Source organism: Nansenia antarctica, assembly GCF_963989245.1.
Source record: "Nansenia antarctica genome assembly, chromosome: 17".
Classification (NCBI taxonomy): domain Eukaryota; kingdom Metazoa; phylum Chordata; class Actinopteri; order Argentiniformes; family Microstomatidae; genus Nansenia; species Nansenia antarctica.
The window spans coordinates 12,221,487-12,238,922 of record NC_137687.1 but is presented as its reverse complement, the minus strand read 5'-3'; the positions used below and the strand labels follow the sequence as shown (position 1 = coordinate 12,238,922).

General features: G+C 41.7%; 1 protein-coding gene across 1 annotated transcript in view; it reads right to left on the bottom strand.

Moving 5' to 3' along the window:
• Window positions 1-2,039: 2,039 nt before the first annotated feature.
• Window positions 2,040-17,436, bottom strand: part of LOC308172279 (adhesion G protein-coupled receptor L3) — a gene marked incomplete at its 3' end in the record, with an annotated part of 155,338 nt that continues 139,941 nt past the window's right edge. The window contains exons 19-22 of the mRNA XM_080547182.1: window positions 12,257-12,353; window positions 6,644-6,772; window positions 5,294-5,311; window positions 2,040-3,091 (exon numbers count right to left, since the gene is read on the bottom strand). Coding sequence (XP_080403308.1) covers window positions 2,040-3,091; window positions 5,294-5,311; window positions 6,644-6,772; window positions 12,257-12,353 — 1,296 coding nt within the window. The remainder of the gene's footprint in view (window positions 3,092-5,293; window positions 5,312-6,643; window positions 6,773-12,256; window positions 12,354-17,436) is intronic.

Sequence of the window (17,436 nt, the reverse complement as noted above, 5' to 3'; positions counted from 1 at the left end):
ATCAGAACTCAAACAATATATTTGTAATATGGAGGGCCATAGTCATTTTGAGTACGGTAAGAACATTTTAAAGGTCTAGTATGTAACATTTAAGTTTTCTAGAAGCTTCCGAATGGTTGTAATGACTGTTTAATCGGCACCGATCAGGGAATGAGATCCTTTGAAGGAAACATTTTATTTACGAACACTGTTTTGGCCTGGAAAAAACACTTTCTAAAAATGAGCCGACATTTGGTTAGCATGTTGTTACTGTCAGGTGTGTTTAGGGGAGTGGACTTACTATCTCAGGTGGCTGCTTCTTCTAATTGTGCGGGCATGCAGAAACACAAAAGCTCATGTCCGACACTGTCCATTTTGGGGGGTTTATATTATTATGACAGAGGATGTTGTTGTTTGGAATCCAGAGGCCCCAGAGGTGGCGGATTTCCAACAATCTTAGGCCCTTGTCCTTTAAGACCCACACAAAAGAAAGATCTTTGTAATAACTATGTGGTAAATCTTAATCAGTAATTTATTTGTTGGCAAACAAGTTTCACTGTTACAACAAATATTAATTATGAGGTCATTCAACTTGGAAACCAATACAAAAAGGAATAAATAAAAAGCCATAATCATAGTCATAATAAAAACTAATATGTGCTGCTAAATTCTTCACCTTCATTTTTCTGTTTATTTTTGTCTTTTAACAAATAAATAAATATATATTTTTCCCTTGAGGAAGAAAAAGAAAACACTATTCCAGTTTTTTTCTCACCTCAAAAGTAATTTCTTTAATAAGTAAAACAGCCATCTTTTATTTTTTTTGTACAAGTGCTGAGTGCTTATCCATATTCAATCGGTTCTCTGTCTGACAAGCACCAGCCTCTTGTGACTGATGAGGAAATAAACGGCGCTCTCCGCACCTCTCTGCACTTCTGCAGGATATACCGTATCTCTTGGTTAACTTAACAGACACTTCAGATTGCATCCGCTCTATCAATCGTTGAACCAGAAACCTCCTTCCTATCTACACAGTGAAAATAAAACTGTAAAACAAAAATGGGTTGGAAAACATTGGTGGTTACATCGCTAGAAAATTATGTACGGTAAGTAATTTTGTTTTGTGATTTTTTTTTTCGAGTTATTTCTGTTTTGTTTGTTGTTTCTTGGAAAAATTAAAAGGAAAAAACAAAAACAATGTTCATAGTTGTTTCATAAACCGGCAAGACCAGCACAACAGAAAGGAACTGCTCCAATCCACTACATTTACAGAGACAAAGGTTTGGGTGGAACAAAAGGCATACTATTATGTGCAATGCTAGTATCTGTACAATTACATAGAAATATCTGATAATTCTCTGTTATTAGTTTTTTCCCCCTCTTTTTTTAACAATTGTTATTATTACAGCAAACAGAAAAAAATAAAGAAAACCAAACCATTCTGCTCTAAAGCATGTCTGGTAAAGAGGTCCTCCTTGAGATTGTTCAAAATCAGATTTGTTTGACTTGCAGCAAACTTGCTGCGATCCACCAGAGAGGAAGAAAATATTTTTAAAAAGCCAGTATGGATACAGAAGTATAATAAAATAGTTTTTTTTCCCGATTTGTTCTGGTTTTTACTCTACACATCAACTAGTAGCGGAAAGTTTTTGGGCCATTTTGTAGTTCCTTTGGACTGTCAAACTGCATTTCAGAACCCAAAATCCCATATTAGTGTCAGTCTCTTTTCACACTGAGACAAAACACATCAATCCATACAGATTTTGGGCCTCTGAGCAAAAGAGAAATGCACATCAATAGATTCCGCTCGCATCCAACCGAGTTAAGTCACATTAGCCACCAAACAAAGTGTTTTCGATATTCCATTTGTGGTCAGTACTAGCAATGGTGCAGAATTTTTTGCTTTTTAGTCTTCAAGACAAGGAATAGAAAAAAAGGCTACCAACTGCCAACGATTGATCAACACAGGGGGTTGGGAGGGTGGGGGGGGGGGGGACGAGGAAGAAAGGGGAGACCACGATGAGAAAGTGGGGACGCAGGAGGGGGGGGTGGGGGGTGGTCTATAGGCTGGTGACCAGATGTGAGGGCTCCTTGGGGGCGGCCTCCTCAGGGGACAGATCCTCCTTGTTGGGAGGCACGATGAAGCCGTCGCTGCTGCCCCGCCCCAGGTGATAGTAGGAGTGCAGCTGGTGGAGGTGGTTACGCGAGCCCAAGTTTGGCATGCTCTTGTAGTAGACGTCGTCCGAGCTGGCTTCGGGGCTCTTGCCCCCCGGCGGCGGGTGGTGGTGGTGGTGGGGCTCCCCACTGTCCTTGGAACCGTTGGCGGCGGCGAGGGCGGCGGCGGCGCTCGCGCATGTGGACGTGGTGTCGAGCAGGCCGCCAAGCACGGGCATGCTGGTGTAGAGGGAGTCCCTGTTGTTGTGGTTGTGGAGGTGGTGGTGGCTGGGCGACGAGGCGTCTCCCCCCTGCTGGGTGTGTTCGTTGGTGAGCAGGGGGAAGAAGCTCTCGCTGTTCTCCTGGGGGATCCTCCTCCGGGACGAGGAGGAGGTGGCGGAGGAGGAGGAGGAGAACGGGTGGTTGGGGAGCGGGAGCGGAGGCGGCGGGGCGGACTGGTGGAGGAGGTGGTTGTGGAGGTTGTCCACCGGCTGCAGGGGGGGAAGCGGTCGCTGGGGCAGCAAGGGGGCGTTGGACTCCTCGCGGATCAGCTCCAGGCCCAGGCCCTCGTCGTGGTGGTGCGGGGGGAAGGAGGAGTGGTCGTCCAGGCCCAGCCCGGTCACGTTCATGCCCAGGCCCATGCCCAGGCCGATGGCGTAGCCGCTGTCCTTGCCGCCGTTGCTGACGTTGCTGACCAGGTTGTTCATGAGGTTGCGGTTCTGCTCGGCCGAGCGCTGCTCGTGGTTGTTCAGGTAAGAGGGGATGTAGTTGGAGGTGAGCTCTTTCAGGATCTTCTTCTCCAGCGTGGTCTCCTTGTGGTTGTAGCCGCCCCGGTCGATGATCTGGACGCAGTCGCTCATGTACTCGGCGCTGGCGATGCTGTAGCTGTTGCCGTGGTTACCATTCAGTGGTAGAGTATCCATGACACTTGTATCCCGGGCATTGTTCAGGATTCCCTCTGGAATCAGAAACAAGGAGGAGAGAGAAAGCTCATATTAAGAAGGCCAGAACTGAAACAAGCTAACTAGGATGACTAAAATGTCAGCCGTTTGGTCATGGTCACACACACACACACACACACACACACACACACACACACACACACACACACACACACACATTAGGCCAAACAAAAATACCCAATGTATTCTATGAAGTGGCTCTTACACATGTTTTCACAAAGTACTGTTATCTGTTTCCCTTGTGTATATGTCCCCAAACTAAGCCACTTGTTTGTTTAAATGCCTTAAAATTACCAGCGAGTGGGACTACAATATTCTAAATGATAGTAAAGCCAACACTTTCGGTACACTTACCTTATTACACCCTCACTAAACATAGACACAGATTCAGAGATATTAAGTGGGATATTACAGGCGGTGGAGTCTGGTGGATGTCGAAATTGGAGGACTGCAGGCTCATTGTTACGCATGGCATGGAACGTTCCAGGCATGACAATGGGCCCATCAATGTCTACCTCCACCAGCCTCGACTGATTACAGGGTATGTTTGTTATTCAATGTTACTGTACATTGCTATCATTTTTTGTTGTTGTAAGGCTCTTGTTGTATTGTGTTTGAAAGACATTTCTAAAGATGAGAACACTGATATATGTGGGACAACTGACAATACATAAAGCGTTATGCTCACACACAAACAAACAAACAAACACACACACACACACACACACACACACACACACACGATAGGACAATAACAAAGCACAGCCATGCATTTAAGCACCGTCTATTCATTTGGACCCAAGTCATGTTGGCCGCTATTTAACAGTAAGACAGAGGAGGACATAGATTAAAATGGACTGTGTCTTCTGTCTTTGATGAACTTGACAAACTGACTTTGCAATGATAAATAGGCCTATGGGTCATAGAGCTATGGTAGGAATTGACAGTTACATATTAGCAATAAGACTTTCTGTTCTCTCTATTACAGAGGAAGTGTGGATTCCCAATTGTAAAATGTCCATGGCGTCTTACAGGTCTACATCAATGTCAACTTTGGAGGATATGTCAAACTTCAGCCACTAGTTTGACAGGTCATCAAGCTGGTTGTTTGAAAGATACAAGTCCAAGTTAAGCCTTACATGACTTATATCAAAGCAAAAACACTATGGTTGGCTTGACCAGAATGAGTCATTAAAATAATGTCATATATATACATTTTCATCAAATGACAGATTATAGCAGAAATCTCTAATGGTTACATTTTACTTTTAAAATAAGGATATATAGCTGTCGCCTCATGAAGATATAATTTAGTAAATGCATCATGAGATTTTGTCTGTTGTACCACATCAGAACTAAACATATGAGCTTGCTTCTCCATTGTTTGTAAACAATGTCATTTTAAACAAACTGTATAGATTCAAACATGATTAAAACTACACTGAACAGAAATAAACACTTGTGTGTGTGTGTGTTTTTGCTCCAATTTTTCACGAATTTAAATCAAAGATCTAAGACTATTTCTATCCATCCACCTGACAGGTGTGGCAAAACAAAAACAAAAGTGTTGCATTTATATTTCTGTTCAGTGTATGATAGTCATATATAGTAAATCCTTGCATCCATAGCTCTATCTATGAAATGGAGAGTGGTTACAGTACATTTCTCCAGCCCCATCCCTCACAGATTGCACCTTTAGTGCACAGTACACAAGAAAATACTTATTATCAAGTCAAAGTGTTGTGTGCTACAACCAAGTTTAATTTATTGGTCAAAATGGTCAGATGACACTGGAATAATTTGGTGAATTTTAGACTGCATTAGGGATTCAGATGATGTAAGCAATGAGTGACTTTAAGATATGATTATATCATACGGATATCGAGATATATGATACTGTTCTGGAATGTATACAGTTCTCAAATCTCAATGAATCTCTGTGTGTTGCATTTACACTATTGCCACAATACGTGGTTTCTTATTTTGAAGTTGCATTCGAAAACAAAGACGGCCTTCACTACATTAAATGATTGTCAAATCGGAATCTATATTGATTTGTAGGCTGTATTCCCATTTATAAAGGAAGTTGTTTTTTCCCCAAATTATTTCTAATTACACCTTTGTCAGCATAGAGTGAGAAGAGAGTGAAGCTAAGGTCAATTACATTTGGTAAGCAATGTTTAGTTTGACTCCCATACTTGTCTCTCTGTAGGGCTCTTTTAGGGACAGCATGAGGAAAGAAAGAAAAAAGAAAACACAAGTAAGCATAACAGTGACAGGTAGAGAAAATGTGCACATAGATTGATGACGTGGAAAGAAAATGACCTCCCATGTTACTGCTCGGATGCCCCATGCACACTCGGAAACACATTTTAGAAATAATATCACATAATTCATCAGAAAATGGATCAGAGACAATTATCTTTTGTGTGGTATGCTGACAGTGCTCAATCTACATAGACCAGCCTGTTTATAGACAATTTGTGTTTAGAGGTGGCCTATGGGACCAGTATAGGTCAAATAAAGATAGCTACCTACATATACAGTATGATTCTTAATAAACATTGGATGAATGCATATTTGAACAGATATTGAAGAAAATACGAGGTGATCGATGTGTTCACATGCATACATTCACTATATTTCTGTTGAACTGAGGAGTATATATTCGGTTCTACCGATCTCAGTGATATTGGCTCTACTGGACATACTCAAAACATCTAATAGTTGAGTCTTAAACAATATAAAAATTCAATAGCTGCTACTGTATTTCAGCAGTAGCATTGATCCAATTAGAATAAAGTGAATTGAGAACCGAGTCTGTCAAGTGACTTGTTTCAGTAATAGAGACATAACAGGAACATTGGGTTGTTACTTGTTCGGTAACACGTCGGCTTAATACGTTTCTTATATAAGAAATTATGTTCATTAAAACAATCTGCCAGCAACAATGAACAATCAGACACTCAGAGAAACAGAGAAACAGACATAAGACAGATAGCACACAAGCTTCATAGACCAGAGCAGCACCATATCAACAAGTGACTGGTGTGGTGTATCTGGCTCCAGATTGGCATGAGAGTCTCTTCCCAATTAGAATTGTCTTTCTCGAACTGCATTGACGCATGCCAGGCAAGCAACAATGAATGAGTTTTTCAACGAGACCAATGATTTGGTGTCTAGATAGCATCGCCCAATCGGAAGCCACAATACAGCCTCAACCAAAAAACAGAGGAAAGAACTGCAGGTCTTTTTGGAATTAAGCATTTTTTTTGGGGGGGGGGGGGCATAATGTCAAAAGCACAATGCTCTTCATACCCGGGTCCTGAAAAAAATCCACATAGGCACATATTTGTCCCAGCCCAGTACTAACGCATTTCCTATTCCACTTCCTTATCAAACGTTCAGCCCTATAGTTGAATGGTATAGTGTTGCGTGCCTGGTTTGGGACAAAGATGTTGACAGATGTGAGTCCCCTCCATGACCCGGGATTTGAAAAACACTGAACTAGCAGATATAGTTAAGGAATGAAAAGAAGGCGAGCACACCTTGCGTGTTGTACATGCCCACAGACGGGTTGTTATAGACCGCCGATTCCCCAAGCAATGTGTTATAGGGATTGTTAGTGCCATGGGGACGCAGGAGCGCGTTAGTTATAAGATGGTTAGCCATAGCCCCTGGAGCAGCCAGAGAGAGAGAGAGAGAGAGAGAGTCAGAGAGAGAGAGTCAGAGAGAGAGAGGGAGAGAGAGAGAGAGAGAGTCAGAGAGAGAGAGAGAGAGAGAGAGAGTCAGAGAGAGAGAGAGAGTCAGAGAGAGAGAGAGAGAGAGAGAGAGAGAGAGAAAGAGAGTCAGAGAGAGAGAGAGAGAGAGAGAGAGAGAGAGAGAGAGAAAGAGAGTCAGAGAGAGAGAGAGAGGGTCAGAGGGGGGAAAAGGGAAAGCGTGCGAGAGAGAGAGTCAGAGAGAGAGAGAGAGAGAGAGAGAGAGAGAGGGAGAGAGAGTCAGAGAGAGAGAGATAGAGAGAGAGGGAGAGAGAGTCAGAGAGAGAGAGATAGAGAGAGAGAGAGAGAGAGAGAGAGAGAGAGACAAAGAGTCAGAGAGAGAGAGAGACAGAGAGAGAGAGAACATATATGTCAGTCAGGCAGATGCAGCTGAGAAATGACAGCCATAAACATTCACATGATCACATGATCATTAGTGTGAGGGGTTAAGAGTTCTGCTACAGCAGAATAGCTTGAAACAGACTGACATCACCATGGTTTACCAAGGCCCCTTTCTCATTAGAAACTTGATTATTCACGTCCTCTCCTCCTCCTCCTCGCTTCCTACTCAAAACAGATTGGATGAGAAGATCTACGCTCCGCCCGTTAGGTATTCTCCTCCAAAGGTTAGAAGCGAGAAGGAAGTGTGGAGGAGAGGACTCGAGGAATCAAGTTCCTAACGATTGAGAAAGGGCACAAGACAGTAGCAGAGTCTCAATGGGGTAATCAGCCCCATTGAGACAGGATATCGGTTCCTAGCTGACAATAGGCAACATTACATATAAGCGTAGACATATTCAAAACAAGACGTACAGTATAACACTTCTTCATGGATTTTAAACAGGACATATATAACCAGTCAGATAACCACTCAAAACAGTATTGGTCATTGTAATGACAAAGCGTTTCAAATTACGTGATATTACTAGAGTTGTCCAGTCATGTTGTACACCCAAGTGACTGGTTTTCCTGTTTTTTTCAAGCATTTACACAAGCTGAATCTAGCGGCTAATTCAATTAACACAAGATGTCTAGGTAGTATTCTGTCGTTTGTTTTGCAGTTGTGTTGATTTACATTTTGATAAGCTGTTAGGATTAGCTATGTAAGAGTAGACCTAGTGTCTGCATTGCTACATTTAGCTAATGGCTACATTAGCCAGCTCTGCAATTGATGTACACACACTTACACACAAACATATGGGACATTTCTGCAAAATTATTTAATTCATTATATTTATATAGCGCTTTTCCGAGGCTCAAAGATGGTGAGTGTGTTGCTAGGTAGATTAGCATCATAAATGTTTACGCTTCATAAAATATTTATATCGCCATGGAGCAATTTGATGTTTTCTTAGAATGTCAATGCAATGTTGAAAGTGCCAAATTTCGCTTTTGTGTAAAATATATCGATATCTAGATATCCTCCCGGGGTGAAGAAGGCTATTACTGAATAGGACCTAGCTAGAACGATTCATCTGCTCCTAGACCACGTATTGTTTCCAAATGAACCTCTGAGTCTCAGCTAGTATATGATTGACAGTAGAATAGATGGTTGCAAACTTTGGTTAAACAAGGAAGTAGTTTGAATATGGGTTCCTGTCTTCACTGCAGTGCAAACAGTGGAAAGGGTGTCATTTAGTTTTAAATTGCACTGTTAGTTGCTTGGGATATCGAGTTGAAAATGTACATATCCTCTATTATTTCCTGTTGATATGTTCTGTTCCCCATCATCATAACATCTAACAGGGAGAAGATGCAAAGCACATATCAAGTTCTGCATGTGCTCTGTGACATGAGTCTATCACTGACTCAAGTGTGCAGTGTGTACCATGCAGAGCGGGTAAATAGATGTTGGAAAACATCTTTCATCTGAGGCGGCAATTAGTTCTGCTACTGCAGTACCCTGTTTTGCAGTGCTCTGAATCTGTCAAAGAGAGATGGGGGGGGGGGGGGGGGGGTGTTCTCTAGATATCACACATCTGTAAACCAACAGCCAGGTCTGACTGGAGTGGTTTGCATTGATAATTAACTTGACACAATTTAGATTCTGTAGAAACTCTGACAAGTAAATCGTTATGTATTGCAGTATGCACTTGGTTAATAGTTAACATTGCTAATGTGCTTATGCGTGATACTACATAGGTCTATGAATAAAAGGTGGACTTAACCAGAAAGGGGACCATGGGAATGGAATAGAAGAAAATGGTGGTTGAGGAAAGGTAGCAGGCAGGGCCGGCCCAAGACATTTAGGTCGCTTAGGGCCACAACCACTAGAGGGCGCCACACTTAAAAAAAAATATATATATTATAATAATATATATAAAAACATTTTTGGAGGACTGATGTTGGATGGTGGTGAAAAGATGGACAGCTACAATTTCTACAGTAGCCTGTTGTTTTCTTGTGTTCACTAAATTTATTTGGAAAATGTTGCACTTATATTGATTGTTCATTGCTATTCAGTTGTCAAAATATTGGTGTTTATATTGGTGTTCATTTGTCATTGTCTTTAGTTAAAGACCTTGTTATTTGCAAGTTTGTTGCTTTTCTTTTCTTGAAAATGTTGACTTTTATATTTATTGAACTTCTCAAATGTTATATATCTTCATGTAGCCTTCCCCCAGTACCCCCCCCCCCTCCTCCCCCGGTCGATTAAACGCCTGTCAATCAAAACGTGTGTGTGTGGACGGACGTGTGTGTGTGGACGGACGTACGGGGGGGGGGGGGTTGCGGGGGGCACATTAAAAATCTTGCTTAGGGCCACAAAAGTCCTAAGGCCGGCCCTGGCAGCAAATTATTCTTGGAGCTACAGCATTGACTTGAATCTATGTTTACAAAGATGAGTTTCAACAGGCAGAGTTTCTATGAATATATCATTGCCAGCATGTCTGCATGTCTGCATGTCACACACAATAATTGTGTTAATATATCTGAGTGGAATCTTGATTTACAGAGCTACACTCTTCATTTTCACATGTTGTTTGATGTGACTATTAATATGGATGGATGTATTCATAACATTATTGTTTTTGTTTGATATAATCAGCGTTTCCTTTCTTGTTGCTGCTGGTCGTCTAATTACAGAGTCTACACAAATAACCAGCCTCTTTTGAAATGATAAACAGTTCTTTCCCAATCCCAGTTCCCCACTTATGGCATCTGTATCTGAAAAATGTGACAATTTCCAAATCATACTGATTGTGTAGCAGTAATCTTGAATGGGGGATAAATTAAACATCCAACGCTATCAGGATGATTGCATGCTCGCTCTCGAGAGAAAGAAGTATGTAATCAGCTGCAGAAACACTGTTGTATGCAACTGGGGGGGGGGGGGGGTGAATAAAACATTGAAAAGGACAAACCAGGGAGACACATCTACTCTTATTACCCATAATTCCATAATAACAACACAGAGCTACTGGGTAAGTGGGACTTTATTTGCATTTTGTTATGAGGCCATGTAGCAAGCCTGTGAGAAGACCGAAAGAAGTACATCCCAGCAGACACGTTTTCTCATGCCACTGCTTCACTTCCGATCCTAAACATTCCATAGTCTTGAGCTGAAACATGTTAATTCATTCACTCTCTTTCTCCTGAGTCTTGAGAGTGATAGATCTATGGTTTCTCTGCCTCCCCACCCCCCACCCCCCACCCCCCACGCCCACCCCTCCCCTCCTCGGTCCCCCCACCTGGCTCCACCCTCCTCGCCTCGGATAAACGTCATGTCTGCGGGGATGGCGCTCAGCTGAGTGCGTAATTATTGAGATCTTGACACTTCCTCTCTCGCTGCCGAACATCAATCCGTCATCATAACGACGCATTAGTGTCTGCGGCGACTGAGAGCTGGGAGCAGATTTAGAGAGTGAGCAGTGTAGGACTCGAGCCCTCCATCAAGTGACCCCCATGACTGGAGAGGAGTGTCCGTGAGGGATGGCAGGGGGGCGGAATACAGGAGCGCAGATACGATCTGGGAGTCGGTGATGTATGCCTCTCACACTCGAAGAGTTCAGTCAGAACAGTTGAACCATTTATTGCATGAAAATGGTCATATATTTAAGCTGGGGCGTGACTGGATGGCGCCTCCAACAACCCCAGTAGGTAGGCAACATACCCAGGTGCCAGACCAGCGGGTGGAGGCTGGGGGGCTGGTGAACGGGACTACCGCACGAGATTTAACTCCCATGGTCAAGTACAACCGTGTCATAAGTGTTGAATGCTATGGAGGAGCATAAACTGAGGACCCCTCACATCCAGCTCACAGCCTGTTTGCATTACTCCCTTCTGGACAGCGCTACAGGGCCACCAGGACAAAAACATCAAGACACTTGAACAGTTTTTTCCCCAAAGCCATAGCCCTTCTCAATAACTGCTGATCATTGTACCTTGCACTTTACATGTTCTTGCACTTAGTTGTACAGTATTTTATTCATAATATCCACTCATATTGGTACTGTATATTTTGTCTTGAGTATTGTTGTGTTGTCGTCTTGTTGTTGTATGTACCGTAGCTTGTTTAGTATGGTTGAATACCAAATCATGTTCCTAGTGCACTGCACATGGCGAATAAAGTTGAATTGAATTGAGTTGAATTGAAACTCGGCTGCTTTTAATTAAGACTCTGTTCTGTCCCGTGAACAATGTGATGGTGTTTGTCCATACGTGTGAACCAGTTGTCTTGTCAGTTGACAGAGCGCTACGCTGTTGATTTAGAGTGGCCTGTCTGAACTAACGCGCAGCATCAGACACATTATTTGGATCACCCTCCAAATATGTTTTTAATGTTAAAATTGCGGAACATAACTTTGTTGCAAGGTTAAGTTTTTCTTTTAAGTGACGAGTGGTCTTAAAAGACAAAAGGGTATTTCTCACACTTTCAACAAGGCTGCAGTCTATGTTCTCAATTATTGAATCAACCAATCGACCAAACATTTCTATGTTAATGGACGTCCAGGAATTATGATTTAAGAAATGCAATGTGGAGATTCACTAATGAGCTCTTAATTTTCCCTTTTAAATTTATGTATGAATTCACATACACTTCAACTTCATTATCTAATTTAAAGGCTTCATTATTTGTCAAAAGTCAACATGCATTTATGGAGAGACCTATTTTAATAAAACAAGGAATACATGACACATTATCTTTTGTCAAGTATGCCACTATTAAGTAGTGGAACCGTCAGTACTATTATGACTTTAAGGACGGCAACTTTCACTACCAGAAGGACTACAGTACATCAAAAACCAAAACCAAGTGGCTCCAATCAGGGACTGCAGCAGTTAAAGCATCCCTCCTTTCTTCCTCCATCCATCAGCCTGATTTAAACACAGATTAGCGCCACCTGAGTTTGAGGCTGGTGGGTTGTGAGGCATTCTAGCATGCATATGCTAACAGACTTTTACCTCTGTTCAACGACGCTGAGCTGTTGATGTCGCCGGTGATGAAAGACGACTCTGACTGTTTCCTCACCGTGTCGTTCCACATCCGACGGATCCGGCTCTACCGAGACAAGCAATATGCAAGAATACAACTTAAAAAAACACATAAATACATGTGGCCTGGGGTGGTCCAGTGGCCTAGCACCGCGGTCTACAGTGAACACATATGCCCATGTCGGCATGGGTCCGAATCTGGCCCATGCCCTGCTGACATGCCCTCTCTCCCTTTTTCTCCATATTTTCCTGTCTGTCTTCACTGTATCTGTCCAATAAAATGAAAAATATGACTAGGACTGCCCACATAACGGTAGCATTGGCAGGTAAAAAAGTATTGTGGTAAGCGCTCAGTAAAACTAGGTGTGCCATCATTAGGATGTTGTACGTGCTGTTAAATAAGCCATAATGTGCAGTATAATAATACATGTATTAGTTAAACACATCGCATTTAACACCTCCACAACAGTGTTATCACAATTAAGTCAGCGGCATCATTATCACCATCATTAACTGTCAGTGTCCTACGCACAACCCCAACCCGCCCCCGCTCCCTGCAACAACTCCACTCGCTGAAAGAGTCGAGTCATCTTTGAATGTAAGGAGCTACTGTATGATCACTGAAGTGGTTTAGTGCGTCTGTGGGTGGGCTGATCAATTTCCAAAGGTGCAAGCTGCGCAACCTTCTCCCCATTATCACTTATTCAGCAGGATATGAGAGGTGGAAGGAAGCACGGTGGTGCGAACCTGTTCTGTCCTTTCAACTATCAGCTGTAATAAATGACAGGAGATGAGGAAAGGAAGCCATCTTTTTTTTTAAAGTATCGAGTCCCTCTCCCGATCTCTCCTACTGTACCCATTTAGAATGAAAGCCCCCCAACCTCCCATAGCCGGCGGTTTACATTTACAATGTATTCTGTTAATTACATGTTCGTTTAAATGCCTCGGAGTTTAGGGCGATAAATGATCACCTCATACATAAAGTATTTCCATTCACGTGCGGTTCATCAGGAGAATTAGGCATGCGGCTGCAGTCACGAGCTGTTTATAATTAGAGGGGTTCGATACGAATGCTGAATTCTGCCCGCGTCAGTAAGGAGGCTGGCATACTGTGCTCTCTCGACTATGTTGATGATTCATAATTATACAACGGATAGATCCGGTCCATTGTCTCTATCGGTCGGTTTACGTTCCGGCCGTGCCGATATCCATGATGTACGCACGGCTAAATGGAATGGTGACACATCTTTTCAGATTACTCCACGTTTGTATATATTACCGTTATTGAAATCACATTCTTACCGTTGCGTTGCTTAGCAACCGATAAACAACTGTTCAGCGGATGAATTAACACTTACAATAAAACATAGTTCCTTTAAAATACATTAATTAAAAGTTTGTCTTGTCTTTCTTTTGTGAAATATCGACAGATACATGTGGTTAACCGTTGTATAAAAGCGTTATGGAACGAGAAGCCGTGGTACATCGTGGATATCGGCACAGCTAGCGGGGTGGTTAGGCACTACATCCAGTAAAGACAAGGGATGGTAACTTCGTGAGCTTAGAATTAGGTTCTATCTCCGTTTAGGGTAGTTCAGAGATATTGAGCGTCAAAGTTTTTACATTCCATTAAGTTTTGTGAGATGGAACCTTTGTATTTTATTAATTACTAACTAAAACATTAAAAATAACACCACACAGGCATTAATAAACACCTAATGGATCAGATTATGTACAAAACTCAATTTTGACAAAAATGGAGATAGAACCTTATCCTTATCCTTAACCTATTATGCACTTCTTAACTTGCCGTCTTAAGTGTTAGTTAAGACGCACCGCCAGGTTAAGACCTACCCCCACCCTTATTATGCGCTTCATACGCGCTACTGCTATTATGCAGGTGTCGATAGGCGCCCACACATAAGACGTAAAACTCCCGTGCATATATTGCTCATTGTGGGAGTGTTCATATGTTAATGAAGTGCACTAGGCGCCCCTGCTATTATGCGATCTGACTTTGCTCCTATCGCTAAGAAGTGGTTTGAAAAGTTCTTAAGTTTAGACTTCATGCACGTTTTGAAACACGAGCGCGCCTCCGCGGTTTGCGCATGCATGTGGGCACACATGAACACGCACGTGGCTCCACGGCAAGACGTCAATTACGGTCACAGTATAAATGCTTTATTTCAGAAGGGAGAGGCAGAGAAGCGCGCTGACCTCCTTCTCAGGACTTCCATAATAGCATAGCGCTAATGACTCAACGCAGCCGGTTCTTAACACTAGAACAGCCGTGAGGTGTTAAACAGCACCAGTGAGTACAAAAAAAAATCTACCTTTGCACTCGATCAAATTTCAGGACCCTCCTTTCATGACTTTTCCTAGATATGTGCGTTCTACCACCCAGCATCTTTACATTTTCAAAATCGAGTTAGTATAAAGCGATTTTGCAGTATTTCTGTGTGTGTCTGTGTATTTGCCTTGGGATTCGGCTGCCATATTTTTCTCCAAGGCTGCAATTCTCTTTTATATCAGCAGAGGTAGCAAGGGGGCACACACTGTGCTCAACCTTCAGGCTTCAGTGCTGAATTAGATACAGTGGATAAGACTGATATTTGTAACATAATGTGTTTATATATAGGCTATATATAGCAATAGTGATACATAAGATATGTATATGTACAGACAGTTATGAAAATGATAAACTGTACAGTATGACTTTTACAATCCCTTCAGATTTGTTGGAGCTGAGGTTTTTTTTTCACCCAAGTTCCATGCAATAGTGATAAGATATTATGATATGTGTAGCCTATGTACAGTTATGAATGATACACTGCACAGTATGTACCTATCAAGCTGTGTGGTATTACATAGGTACCACAGCAAAGTAGTTCATCAACAAATATTATATAACAAACGGATATTTATAATATTGTATATAATGTCTTTTTTGATGATTATGCCTGTACAGCGCTGTCAATTTTCAAATAATGCTATAGGCTATATATATATATATATATCTACCCTCCCTCCACCCCCACCCAGAGAGCTTTGGACTGTCTGGATATGAACACTTGATCTCTGCACTTTATATTTATATTAATTATGACTCTTGCACTTTGATGTTGGTTTGCACTGTCTTGTCCTGTCTTGCACCTATCCTGCTGTAAACCGTGCTCCATTGTTCCAAACCAAATTCCTAACATGTTTACATGTCATGGCAATAAAAGTCTTCTGATTCTGATTCTGATTCTGATATGAATGTTCAGTTGTGATATGAAGTAGCCAACAATTCTCATGTCGACCATGATAATAATAGGCTACAACAGGGTTGTACATAGATATACGCAGATTCATATTTGGATAGTTGATTTTGGCACCATTGTATAGTAGCCAATTGCAGAGAGTATACATTATTTTGTTTGTTTACTGCACATTATAAATGAAATGAAAATAGCTGTTGTGAAAAGTGAAAATGAAGTGTGTTCATGTTGCAGTGAAATCTATTTACATAGATATATCAGATGTGATATTTCTACTACAAACGAACACAGAGAGACAGATAATTCAAGTAACATTTTTATTTACTTGCAATGTTCACTTCAATTCTTCCAAGTAAAAAGTATGGTAATTAATATGAACACCAATATATATTTAAAAAAAGTAGAAAGTGAATAGGAGGTCGCCGGAGCGCTCAGCGTGGGCGCTGTCAGGTAGACAGGGCAGGAGAGGCATCAGGCCTGGCCATGGGACAGATGTGAATGATGGGAATGATGTGCTGGGCGTGCGAGGGAGCGTGCTTATTCTGGCAGATTGTGAAATATTAAAACCAATAACATTCTGAATGATTTATCATTCTGTACTCTTTCTCTCCTTTCTTTCATGTATTTTCTTTTCTTTTTCTCAATTAGTAGTCTCCTAATCTCGCTACAGTTTGAGCGAGACTGTAACTGTCATTGTTTGAATGAATGAATGAATGGTCTTTATTTGTCATTGATATAGTACAGGTACCAAACAACGAAATTTGGGAGGGGGGGCTCCCCTGGTGCTAGGAAACTAGGTGCTAGGAACTGGTGCTATAACTGTGTTCATGTTATAATGTTTAGTGAACGAACAATTGTTAGGTGTTTGCCACAAATCGGAATTATCTTGCCGTGAAATGTGTACATCAAATAACATGATGTCGGCGATCTACTAGAACTGCGGGACGACTGCAATGTAGGCTACCATATATATCTGCCATATCATACCGTTTTATATTGAAAAATATGATGGTAAATAAATACATGTGGGACCGATGTATGATATGGCAGAGGTGTGGTGTGTATCAGTCTGTCTCGTTCCAGCGAGTCAACTCGTGTTGACTCAATAAGACATGCGCTTGATGGGGGGAGTGTTGATGGCTGTCGATCGTTTCCGATCAATGAACAAAGACATCGGGTTCCCCCCGCTCCACCACGTTTCAACGGTGTGTTTCTGTAACCATTTTCTCCTCCTTGTTGCATAAAACAAATTTAGACCACTATATAAATATAGACCACTATGTATAAATAATAATCCACAGATCTCTTTTGACATCACAACAATGTCAACACAATCACAACAGAATCTTATTTTATCCAACCAGGTTTTATATTTTGATTATGACATCATGTCTTTCAACATTGTCACACTTTTCATTACACACATTAGCGGCATCAAAAATGATGTGCTGGGCGTGCGAGGGAGCGTGCTTATTCTGGCAGATTGTGAAATATTAAAACCAATAACATTCTGAATGATTTATCATTCTGTACTCTTTCTCTCCTTTCTTTCATGTATTTTCTTTTCTTTTTCTCAATTAGTAGTCTCCTAATCTCGCTACAGTTTGAGCGAGACTGTAACTGTCATTGTTTGAATGAATGAATGAATGGTCTTTATTTGTCATTGATATAGTACAGGTACCAAACAACGAAATTTGGGAGGGGGGGCTCCCCTGGTGCTAGGAAACTAGGTGCTAGGAACTGGTGCTATAACTGTGTTCATGTTATAATGTTTAGTGAACGAACAATTGTTAGGTGTTTGCCACAAATCGGAATTATCTTGCCGTGAAATGTGTACATCAAATAACATGATGTCGGCGATCTACTAGAACTGCGGGACGACTGCAATGT